This window comes from Buteo buteo, chromosome 6, assembly GCF_964188355.1.
Source record: "Buteo buteo chromosome 6, bButBut1.hap1.1, whole genome shotgun sequence".
In the NCBI taxonomy this organism is placed as follows: domain Eukaryota; kingdom Metazoa; phylum Chordata; class Aves; order Accipitriformes; family Accipitridae; genus Buteo; species Buteo buteo.
Window position 1 is genome coordinate 49,867,686 of NC_134176.1, and position 13,117 is coordinate 49,880,802.

General features: G+C 40.9%; 1 protein-coding gene across 3 annotated transcripts in view; it reads right to left on the reverse strand.

The window, feature by feature from the left end:
- The window catches only part of SLC1A2 (solute carrier family 1 member 2), a 101,706-nt gene that overhangs the window by 21,433 nt on the left and 67,156 nt on the right, over positions 1–13,117 (reverse strand). For all 3 annotated transcript variants that reach the window (XR_012650810.1, XM_075030927.1, XM_075030926.1), the window contains exons 5-8: positions 10,555–10,723; positions 7,447–7,573; positions 4,453–4,686; positions 556–750 (exon numbers count right to left, since the gene is read on the reverse strand). Coding sequence is in view for 2 of the 3 variants with exons in the window: in XM_075030927.1 (XP_074887028.1) it covers positions 556–750; positions 4,453–4,686; positions 7,447–7,573; positions 10,555–10,723 (725 nt within the window). In the remaining variant the exon portion in view is untranslated. The remainder of the gene's footprint in view (positions 1–555; positions 751–4,452; positions 4,687–7,446; positions 7,574–10,554; positions 10,724–13,117) is intronic.

Here is a 13,117-nt window from a genome sequence, read left to right on the forward strand (position 1 = left end):
ATTTGATATGGAAAGACTAGAGCTAACACTTGCTGGGTTAGAGATAAAAAGTTTGGGAGTACCCAGACCATGCTGCAGGCAATCTCACCCTCAGCAGGCTGGGCTATTCTCCGTCCATTTTGTTTGCTGTTGACCAAAGTCACAAAAAAAGTACAGGCAAACATAAACCCATGGATACATTTTTAGGGTACACTTTTTTCTTCCAATGTACGTAAACAGATAGATACGTTCTAGAAAGTTAATGCCCTGTATATCACTTGTAGCGTCACTCTATACTAAAAAACGCAACGCATTGGACAGAGAATGCTGTATTTCACATTGTATTGTCAACTGCAGAACTGTGTAAGACACCACCAGCAGGCACTAAGGCTGAAAACGACAGAAAACGCATCTCACCAGAGAACCAGGACCTACGTATATGACATTCCTTTGCATATCATTATTAGAAATCCATGGATTTCACAGTGAATCCCACAGCTACTGAGAAGACATCCAACCCAAAGCTTCACATTTTACAGTCTTTAGAAACAAAGCGTACAAGTATTTTGAACTGACCTCACAGTAACTATCTGGCCTCCATCCAGCTCAATTCCATTCATCTGTGCTATGAAGATGGCAGCCACAGCTTCATAAAGGGCAGTTCCATCCATGTTAATAGTTGCTCCAACAGGAAGAACAAACCTTGTTACACGCTTATCAATGCCTAGATTTTCTTCAAGACACCGGAATGTAACAGGTAATGTTCCAGCACTGAAGGAGAGAAAGTAGAGAAGACATAACTACAGTATAATATATACACATAAGGGAGCAAAGTCAGAAATTCTGCTATCATTGTTTACATTTTCTACTTCCACTTTCTGCTACGAGTCAAGCCTGTTTCAGCCAATTTTTAAATTAAACCTACATTTAGCTGGAGGTGGGACTGAGGCCAAAACATGAACATGACTTGAAGTAAGGATGAGAGCTTGAGAGAGTGTAGATGAATTTTTCAGACTCATTTATGAATGATTTCTTGCATTTTGTTCAAAAAGACAAGTTCTGGATGTTTTCTGATGGACAGAACTATGAGCATAGGGAAAAAATCCCAAATTTCTTTGATTGTGAATTTGCTCTGAATGGAGAAATCACTGTTGCATTAAGGAATGAAAAAGCCAGGCAAAAAGATACAACCCATGGAGTTACCAGACACTGGAGGACAGGAAAGGATATGAAACACAGCTGGAGGACAGGAAAAGATGCGCAAGATGGCTTGAAGAGGGGGATAGCTCCTTGCACAGATCTACAGTGCCCTGCCTTTGTGGGAATAGTTGAGGCTATTGCATTCACTTGCTTAAAATAAAACACCTTCATCAAAAAATACTGCTAAAAACCAAACATATTCTTTTTCCCTGTAGATGTAAATATTGCGAGCTTTTTCCCCTCCCTAGCAGGTCTGCCTGCCTCAGGCAAAGGACTTACTGCAACAAGCACGAAACCCAACACAGGAACATGTTTGGGTTCCTTACTTTTCTGTGTTACCTCTGAGGTCAAGTCCACCACTAAATGAAGTTGATTGTTGCCTCAGAAGCTGTTCTGAAGAGAAAGCTGACCTGGGCAAATTCCTTTAAATTGGTGTTTCATACAGAAGCAGCTGGAGCACATCCGTTGTGGTTTATTTGCTCTTCTTCAGCTAAGCTGGCAGAATTTCTCAAAGTTCTTCACTATTGTATCCCACTAACTCTGGTGTCATTGCCCCTACAAAAATACTAATTTGCTCATAGAAGAGTAAAGGACTAGACTCACCAAATTTTCTCAGATAAACACTTGCAGCATATTGTTGCTAGTGCCTTGCAACTTCAGGGTCTTTCCAACTCATTCATTCATCCACTACCATAGAGATGCTATTGGGTACAAAAAATGTAATCTTTCCATTTTACAGATAATTAAACCACAGAAAAGGTAGATTAAGGAATGACTGAGATGATACCTAACTTTAAAAACGTATTGTCATAATAAACGTTCTAGGTTATCTGGAACAAGCACATGAAGCTGACTTATCTCGCATGGCATCTATGGAAACCCAAATCCTTCTGGACTGGCAGATGCCTGAGTCACTTCCTAAATGATTCCTCTTGTCCCACATCTATGGAAACATGAGTTAGAAGATAGGAGCTTCTAGATCCCCACCTTGTACTCAAATGACCAGACCATTCTTTGTTCACAGAGGCGATTTTTTTAACAGGTGCCGATAAGCCAGATACATGGTACCAATCATTTCATTCTGGCATCTTTACAAATATATTTGTAATTATGATTTATTTTACTGTGTTTTTAATCAAAGGTTATAAAATGCTTAATATTCTTGAGTTTAGCCAAACCAGAGAGAATTCATCTTTCTAGAAACAATGTAGTATATTCTCTCGTAAGTTACTCTAGCAGCTATATTTATAGCAGATAGCAGAAAATATCTAGTGAGTCACTAGTCAGTTTTCAGGTCAGTTCCAGGATCACTTTGCCTCCTACAGCAAAGATATTCCTGTATCTTATTGAAACAACAACAGAACAGAAAATGTAGTTCACTGACACACATTGAAACTCAGTCAGATAAGGTTCTTTTTCTTCAGAAATACAAGTCCCACCTTACCTTTACTGTTACAGATCAGATCACCAGCACAAGGTGTGTACCAGCCATGGCCTACCGTTGTTGCCATGAACCCCGGTGGGCTCAGCAGGCAGGGACTACGCAAATAACTTCCCTCTCCAGTTCTGCCACCTTAAGCAAGGACAGAGCATGGGCAGGCCACGGAGACAAAGTTTCTTCATTAGAAGAGCGCAATATGGAGATGCCTTCCACAGTTCCTCAGCCTGGCCAAAGAGCTTTAATAGGTCCCTGAATAGGGAGCATTTGCAACTTCCAGAGGTACCAGGTTACACCACGTGCTGGTGACTGGTGTCGTGTGGTCACTTGTCTGTGGTGCTACAAACTGCTCCACTTCTGTTTAGCCAGTAATTCGGATCCAGATAGCAGTCAGGTGGTAAAGCCAGTGTCCAGGTAAATACATACACTGGAATCACTTAGAATCCCCTACATTTTTCAACTTCGGTATTCCAGCAGAAAAACATTACTTCACACTAAAAAACCCCACAAACATTGCGTATGGACACTGTAAATATTGTACGGAAAATCTAAGTGGAAACTCAAACACTTCAATGAACAAAAGCCTTAGGGAAATTGTGGTTTAGTGAAACTCCTGGCCAGACTGTATCTCCTATAATCCTGCATTGTTTAACACAAAGCCACAAAATTGTTGAAGTTGGAAGGCACCTCTGGAGGTCACCTATTCCAGCCACCTTGCTCAAGGCAGGGGCAGCTAGGGCAGGATGCCCAGGACCACGCCCAGACAGGTTTTGTGTATCGCCAGCGATGGAGACTCCACAGCTACTCTGGGCAACCTGTGCCAGCATTCAACCACCATCACAGTAAATCACAGTAAAAAGATTTTTCTTGTGTTCAGATGGAATTTCATGTGTTCGTGCCCACTGCCTCTCATCCTGTCACTAGGCACCACTGAGAAGAGTCTTGCTTCATCTTCTCTACACTGTCCCATCAGATATTTATGCACATCAGTAAGGTCCCCCCAGAGCCTCTTGCTCATCAGGGGAGAAGTTGTTCGGCAGAGTGGCTTGGGTTGACCCAAAGAGGCAGACGAATTACAGTTCTTTCAAGGCATTCCTGAAATCAAGACTCCTCAGTTTTCTGATGGTCAGTTTTGAACTAGACTTTTTTGTTTTCACCTTTTTAATTAAAATGGAAGATTAAATTTTCTTCAGAAATAAAACATGTATTGAAGAAAAACACTTTAAAATATGGTATTTAACTGAAAAATATTTTCAACACAAGATCTACTGACTGCCCCAACGCAAAGCATCAATTTATTAGAGAGCTGAGTTGCCTACACACTTTGTTGAGTCTATCCTGTGCATTAGCAAGAAGTCTAAAATGCTCAGCTCTTCAATGAAGTCCCCTTACTCTGCCAAAATGGATGAAAGAATAAAATGAGAGGTTTTTTTCATTTCTTTCTTGAAATCTAGCAGTGTTTATATTTTTTTTTTCCCCAATGTAACAAGACTGGTCTGAACATGCTCTCAAAATAAACAGAATTATCACTGTTTCCCAGTTGAGGAAGCAAGTACAGAGGTAACACAATTTGCTCGAGTCATTTGGCCAATGCCAGAAAAGAACACAAAAAGTGGGTCTCCCAACTCTCTGCAGTTGACTGTACAACCTGTCTAAAATATCCCAAAGGTGTGTGGTTATTTTGATATATTTCAACACAACTGGATTAAAAATAGTTTTTATTCAATGGCATAGAATGATTTTGCAGTGAAGGTCAGAACAGCAGATGTATTATCTCTAAACAGCAGCTAATAACCTGCGAAAAAATAAAGCAAGTTGTTATTTCTGAAGTGTACCTGGAAGCTGTGCCTAGTGCTGTGATCCATGCCTGGAAAATCCCAGCAAGAAATGAAAATGGGCTCTTCCTTGTTATCACAAAGTAAAGCAGAGGCAGGAAGATCCCTCCATGGATGACAAGACCCACAATCACAGTGACCATGTACATGCCAAGTTGTCTAGCAACTACTTCTAAGTCCTTGATTGCAATGATTTTTCCACAGATGAGGCAAGCAATGCCCAAAGGGGAATACCTGGAGAAAGAGAACAAGCATAGGCAGAACTAGTCTTTGCAGCATAGTCATAAAAATTGTGCTCAACAGAGTATAGACTGGAGAAAGAGGAGGGGGCTCTCAGGCTCCACACTCAGATATGGATCAGGAATTGATGGAAACTCAATGGATAGCTTTCAAATTTTTTTTTAAAATAATTGCCATCTCCAGTGAACTCCCTATCTACTTCATTTTATTCCACCCCATCGAATGGAATATGCATTTCATGAATAGTCTTTGATCCTGGAATAACATCGTACAAGAATACTATAATGGCACACGGGCTTGGATCATTATGAGGAATGTTGTAGTATTTGTTCTTAATACATTTTACAACCCATTGCTTATCTGGTTTCAGGGAGCTGCATTATTTGCTTCAGTTAAACTATCTGCTGAAATGAATTGCTTTTATGTCAAAGGCTGCAAATGTTTCCATTACGTACTTTCAATAATTTGGACAAATGCTTTTTAGTTTATGGATACTTCATTACTTTTCTTACTTAAGGTACGGGTTTTGTCACCTCAGTCATGTGATTCCTCGATGGCATAAATGGAACTTTTAAATAGGATGATAATGGTAGCACAGCTTGGTAATAAAAAAATTTGAAATGAAGGGATATTATTTAAAAAATGTAATAATCAGCTATAGTGAAAAATGCCTGAAAGTGCATGGATAGAAGACAGTATTTACACCTGCACTGGTAAAGGTTAGTATGTTATATAATTTTAAGTGACATTCACTTTCTCTATCTGTTTTATAAAACTTAAGCTAGGAGAAAATAATGTGTGTAACGTGGAGAAACAGTAAACAAAATGCCTCTCTGAAAATAAATGGTCATGTATATTTTCAAAAGTGATTTGTGATTTGGATGCTTAATTAAAGACAATACAAAGGAAACTGACTTTCAGAATATAAGTGCTTCATGTTTTCTGCAAGAAACAGAAGGTCTCTCAAGCAACGTGTCCAAAACCTGGAAAGCCCTCAGTCACTTGAAATGCAAGGCCAGCTGTTATACCAGTTATCATAAAAAGCCACGTTTCAATGAACTTGACAAACTGTATTTCTTACAAAGAATCACATGGTGTCAGAGCCAGATGTCTGATTTGTTTTATGTTTGTGTGGCAATGTCACAGGAGTTACAGCTCTCTGCACAGAGAAATCATAAACCAAACAAAATGTGACTTTGTCTTTATAAACACGTATTAAAAAAACTGCTTCTGGTCACAACAATTCTTTAAAAATTTTAGAGAGAGGTGAACAAGTGCAATTCCCAACAGTAATCTCCTTTCTCACGAAAAGAGAAATAAAAAGCACATCAGTAAAAAGTAAACATTTACAGTGAATTTCTTGAAACTTGGTTTCCTGCCATTGCAACACTGACTACTAGAGAAAATTTGTACTGTAGGCAAGGTATTATGTCTTGGGTGTGTCAACTGGTGCTAAGTGAAGTAAGAGTAAATTCTAGCTCTTGTGGTGTTATGAGAGTATAGTCACTATCTCTCCATAGAGTCGAGAGCAGCAGGTTACGATAACTATTGAAAGCAGTAGGGCTTTGTGAATAAACACAATTGTTTTTATGCAGCAAGATCATCTACAGAAAAGCAGAAGCGTAACAAGAATGCAAAGTCATCACTTCCAGTTCTTTCTTTTGTTCTACACATTGCCACATTGCCGATGCTATCTGCATCACTCTGGCGTAACAGTCTCCCTTTGAAACACTGATGATGCTGAAGACTCATGCTTCAGGCACCCTGCTCCCTTTTCTATAAACTGTGTCCATCTAGAGCCTCAGAGGAGAGGCGTACTGCAGCTTGTAACTCAGTAAAACACTCCCAGGGACACCAGGGAATCACAGGGAGCAATGAGCCATGACACGTGTGTTGTCTTGGAGTGGCTATTGCTGCTCTCAGAGACCTAGGAGACACAGAACACAGCAGTACAATGCCAAACCTAGCAATGCGTTTTTATGTTCCGAAAAATTGGTTTTGTGCGATATGGCCACACTCAGCACTGCATACAAATAGCTCTGGGGAAGCCTTCGGCAGAAACATCTTAAAAACAAAAGCGAGAATCCCCTTCCAGAAATGCAAACAAGGGCTCAGGCTTAGGCTAAGTCACCCCGCTGAAGGCAAGCCAGCCCCATTATTACAAACGGGTATACTTCAAACACAGGACAGACACCTGCCAGTGACCCCACTGCGGTGAGGTTGTAAGACAGAGATTCTGCAGAAACTATGGGTGGAGGGACCACACATCACTGAAAACTACTGGAATTTTATTTAGTGGTAAAGTGTTTTTAACAACAGAAGACAGTGAATAAAGTGTGTCTCCAGGCTTCTTTGTAATTATACCTCCTAGCTAATACCCTGGGATTATGTTAACCTCCCAGGAAGATTTGGATGCTCTCGTGTGGGGCGTTCTTGCTTGCTTAGGTGTCCTTCTATGTAATGAACTTCCATAATCAACGTGGCATTTGAAGGCCCTTGCTGGTACCTGCATTTCTTGGATTTCAGTAAACAAAGAACAGAATACCCTCAGAAATATTTCAAATTGGGCCCTAAATAATCATCAACAAACAGAAATAATGCTGCTATGGTTGTAACATACCTGTCAAGTCTTTAAAAAATGAACTATTTAACTACATTGTTTACTAACAAACTGTGGTCACTATATGCTATATTAGGGTTTTATGAGGTCTTAAAATCTTTTTTTTGTTCTAGAAGTTAAAACTTCAAACTTACCACATGATCATAGTTACTAACTTCATTACAATCTCATTCAGGATGTTGAAGAAATCCACCATCATCTTGGCCTGTTCTCCCATTTTCCCCATAGCAATGCCAAAAGCAATAAAGAATCCTATCAAACCTATTGGGAAAAAATTGCAAGACAAAAAAAGGCAAGTAAAACCATGTTTTTACCATGTTTTTTAGGAAGTTTTTGCACCTAGTCAATGTCTCAATACTACCTGCTAATCCAGTTTTCAGAACTATAGTGTGTTACACATCTCTTGGGACTTTTTAATACGGACTCACTCTCAACTTTCATGATCATATTCAGAACATCTTTTATTCTTCAATATTTTACTAAATTCCAATTTCACAGCCCAACTATGCTTTTTTCTGTTTTCCTGAACTGATCCAATCATCAAAAAATACCTACACCATAATCTTTTCAGTACCATACAACTGTTAGAAACCTCATAGCCCCTGGCAAATGGGAGAGGCAATACAGGGCCCTATCATGACTCTTCTTTGTTGCTAAAACAGTCACTAGAGACCAAACGCATTTTTCTCAAGCTTTGCAAAAGTCCCTTGACAGATTCAATCTACAGACTAGTCAGCCCTGGAGTACAGGGAAAGGCAAAAGCAGTCCCAGAATATAACTTTTGCGGGCCAGAAGTATTCCAGTGAAATGAAGAAGGTGGGGGTGGGAGGAAAAGGTGGGTATTGCACTTCTAAGCTAAACCACAGATCTCCCATTGAACAGATTAACCTCACTGAAACCAGCTATCAGTGGATACATAAACATACAACTCAATATGAGTAACATTTGGCTCCTAAATTTAAATGCTAAGGTGCGACAGGCTGGGGTATTCGAGTATCAGTATGAAAAACTGAGTGCATCTGTCGTATTACTTTGGAGCTGTGTCTCCAGTGCCAACATTTACCATCCAGCAATTGTCAGTCTCCAGAGTGGGATTATTAACTGACACTGATAGATGGTTTGTATTTTCAGCCACTCTTTTGAGGCTAAACATTCAGTCATGATATGAGTCCAGTATTTAACAAATGTGTGAACTCAGCTGGGAAATTCCTAAGGAAAAACCCATCAGGACACAAAAGCATTCAAGAGAAGGGAATTTCAGCTACCAGTACTCTGGGAAAAGACAGGCTGTCCCATATCCTCACACTGCGTTTAGCAGCCAGACTTTTTTCTTTTTTTTTAATCCAATCTCCTGGACATAAAGTCATTCTTTAGCACTAAGCCATCTTTGTTGAGTCGCTTGAATAGGGAAGTGAAGCATATGCTTATGTGCTGCAGAGCATAGAGAAATGATGAAAAGCTTTTCAGTCAAAGACCAGGTAACTTCCTGGAATTCAGACTCTGCTTCAGAAAACGTTAGTAGGTGGTTTTGTTCATTAATTCCAAACGAGCTGCAACATTAGTCATAAGAGTCAAGTTGGTTCATATTTGCAGGAATTTGCCTGACTTACAGTTTATGTAAGCTGGATGGCAATTCCCCAACTTTTTCACTTCTTCATTCAAAACCAAAGCACACCAAACCAAACCAAACAACTTTGCAACATTTGAGAGTCATTGGTCAAAATATTACAGCAAGTGCCCCACCTAAACTGTGTATTTCCTTTCTGTAGGAATTGTATTCAGCCTTCTAGCTCTTTTCTTATCCATGACAGAGCCTGCACAAAACTAGTCCAGCACTAAATATAATGCATCTCTCACATTAGAAATACTGTTCCATTTTAATACCCAAGCAGAGCTCCAGGAAAGAAAAAAGCAGGTGAGGGTAACAGCAGGAGCAATGAGCTGCTGCCTCACGCAGGGTGCAAAATGCCAATTTGCAGCTTTGAAAGAAAGCGTCTCCTCTGCCCACAGATGTTGAAGGGAAGGAGGAGCTGTGGAGGCAGGCAGAATACAGCGGCTCCTGGCTCTTGTAGAGCAGGCTGCTTCACAGAGAAACAAATCATCTCTGATCACCTTACTGATGCTATCTCCTCTATGTCTAAGCAAAGCAGCCACTGCCAACCAACTAACCAACACCCAGAGAAGCTCTGCAGGCACCGCAGGAGCAGCTCATCAGCTGTAAGGAGTCTGTAAGGGGCCATTTGCTCCTAAAAAGCGATGGCCTAGTGGTGAGACAAAGCAGTGGTTTAGGTACTGCCACATAGGATGCCACTTTGAGGACGACGTGTCAGCCTCAGCCCTGTGGAGATGCTGCCCACCAGCATGTGTATCTTCAAGTATAGGCGTGCCAAAGAGGCTAGAAATTGAGGGCTAATTTGTGACCGACTTCACCCACAAGGTAAAGGAGTACTCACTCCTCTCTGGGCTGACAAAACAGTGAGTCCAGGCAAAGAGGAGAAAAAAGAAGTGGTGTGGTGGCTCTTTGCTCCCCCGCGCCCCCACTCCAGTCCAAACAGGTCCTTCAGGAAGGGGTGGGAGACAGGCAAAGCCTTCCTACCACCCCCACTCGCTCTCTTGTCCAGACAAGATGGCACAATGGCAGTTGTTCATAATTTGCAGCTGGTAAAGGTCAGCAGCCGAGATGAAAGGAGGAGGGAGCTGTGACTCAGAGATGTGTCAGGCCTCTCTGGGATTTTTCTGGGGTGGTGCAGTTCACACCCCACCTCTCACTTCAGGCTCTGCCTCAAGCCAAAGTCTAGTTCAGTGTGCCCAAGACACCTACGGGAAACAACTGAGCTCAAATTCCTCAGGGGGTGGGTAAAGCACTGGCTCTTGAAGCTCTCCCCCATACTGTTTTACCAAGATGCGTTAGTATTAGTCTAGGTAGCCTACTTCTAGGATGAAAGGATATTTTGGGTTCCTCCTACGTGCCTCCCCACTGTACTCCAATTAATACCTGCAAAGCTGCCAATCCAGAATAATTCACTTGATTGTTTCTGTGATACAGTTATATTTCTAGTAAGACCATTAGATTTTCATCTCAGAGACCAACAGGCAACCAGTAGGTGATAACATTTGATGATTATTTGGGGAGACTAAACTTGCACTGAAGAGCAGATCAGACAACACTGGTTAGCCAGTCACAGCCAAAAGCTGTGTCATACATATGATGTACATATTTGAGAGGCAAAAAGTTTTCCTACCCAGGACATTCATGCCATCCTTAAATTCAAGTCCCTTCTTAATGACCAGCTGGGCTTCTGGTGGTGCTTCGCGCACTGTCTCATTCATCATAGCAAAAGCAGAGTCGGTGACATTAGGTGGTTCTTCAACGGGTGGTGGTACCAGCACCTTCTTGGTGACAGTTTGGATCTGAAGGCAATAAAAAGGGAGGATGAGAATGGAAAGAGACTGAATGGAATCCATATGGGAGATCAGGAAATAATGATAAAGAGAGTCTTCACTTGATGTTCCAGGGAACTGTATTTTGAAAGGATTAGACATGCATTCCACAACCTCTTAACCCCTCTTCCAAAAATAAATTTGTTTTTCAATAGTTCCAAGTGTCACAAAGTCCTGGGAGTCTTCCTCATGACTCTAGTGTGAAAAGTATGGCAAATACTTGTTCCTTACCACTACAATGTAGCACTTGACAGATAGTTAGCCCCTTTGTCCAGATGGTTCACAAATGGTGCTTCACAGATTGTATTTTACATGTTGATACCATTTATTTAGTGCCAAAAGACAGGCACCTCTAAGATCAGTCACAACAGCAACTCTGCAGTAAGGCTTGTTATTCAGGATGGTCTGCCCAGCTCAAGTTATCATAGTTTGATGGGTAACTTGAATCAAAAACTTAAGACATTTCTAACACTTCACTTGGTGATTGCGAGAGCTCAAAATGGAATACACACAGTCCCTTGAGCTCCCCAATTAAAATATTGTGAGTGACAGATAACAGAAAAATTACCAGAGCTGCCAGATACCTATAAAAGCAAATCTGACCACCTCAAAAAAGAAGACATCAGCATCTGAAAATGGATCTGGAGCCCTCCTGGCACATGAAAGGCAGGGTCAAGGGAAAGCTGGGAAGGAATGGTAGGGGGAGAAATGGTCTTGAGTTTACAGCTAGGAAAAAAGGGAGGAGGGAGTGGAAAAAGAGATCTGTGACTTGCTGCTTTTAGAAGGGATGTTTTCCTCCCACTTCACACCTGGAGCCTTTCCTGCCTCTTCATGGCTCTGGGACAGGCAAAATGGTTAGGAAACTATGACCAGTTTGCCATGGTTTCCCATCAGCTCCCTACTTTCCTTGATCCTAGAAACATGTTCGAGCATGGCATCAGAAACGCATTAGCTTTTCAAAGAACATTTGCACCTCCTTCCTGTTGAGATGGTCATTGTAGTACTATGGATGATCCAGATTCAATCCATGTATTTTAATACCTTATGGTTTTAAAATACCTTACATCTGTCCTTTCAAAACCTGCTGTCCAAATCTAGAGAGGGGGATGTAGACAGAAAACCTACATAGCTTTCTCTGAGAAACTCTTCATTTGTCCTGAAACAACCCAACATTCCTGCACATTTACATTTTTTTCAGAGTTAAATTTTATCTGAGGGATGTTGTCAACACAATATTTTTTGTGAGGCAGCCAGAGTGTAAGAACAGAGTCACAGAAATTAAACTCAAAACATTAGACTCTACACAGTCACAAATTCCACTACAGTCACTTAAGTCAAAGGTCCTCAGCCCCTATTTGCACAAGGCCACAGTCACTAAAAATGCTGAGCCTAACATCAAGTTTAGATTCTGACAACAACATCTGAGGCCAGAAAACCATTTAAATGTCACAGTCATATTTATAGATGATAGTCTTATTCTCTTTCATGGCACATAAGATCTTAAGTCTCTGCTGGAATAGTAGTTTTCATTATAAATTAAGACTTCCTTGTGGACCATACAAAAATTCAAGAGATACTGAAATCCCATGATGGTTCAGAGTTCAGTTTGCAAATTAACTGTCTCAAAATTGCAAGTTAATCTCTTCATTGCCTTCTGCTGGGTCAAAAGGGAAGGCATGTAAAACTCCCCCACAGACCATGGCTACACAGTACCACTGCGGTGCACCCTTCAAAGTCATTCTTTGCAGGATTTCTGCAAAAAATTGCTTCCTCCTAAGGCAACCTGGAAACACTGAATGCTCATGGAGAGAGTCTGTATAAAAGTAGGAAGAGAAAATACATGCCGACACCATTAAAAGCAGTTAATTTTCCTCCGAAATAGAGAGACACGTGATGCCTAACTCCGTACTGAGGCGTCAAGGGCTAATAGAAGGCACAAGTTCCATCTGGAAAGGAGCGTGACTTACTTTGCAAATGAAAGGTGTCTTTGCGACAGAGGTTTCACTGGCAGTTAGTTTGGAATCTGATAAAATGAAACACTGGAAAGCCAAAAAGCTCAGTAGCTTTTCTGACTAAGTTTAAAAAACAATCAACGGAATTGGTGATCCACAACTAGTGAAGTGACCTGAACATTGATACTACACACACTGAAAAAGCAATATTAAGGTTCCAGGAAAACTATCTGACACGGATAGCTTAATTCTTCTTTCTCCCACTTTTCATCCCTTTCTCAAGATATCTGACCTCTTTAAACTCACCAGAAATTTAATTCTCCTCTCTTCCAGAGTTCAAGTGAGAGAAAGGAAGAAAAAAACATAAGCACCCTGCTCTCCCCTCACTCAATTTTGCAAAAATACATTTCAC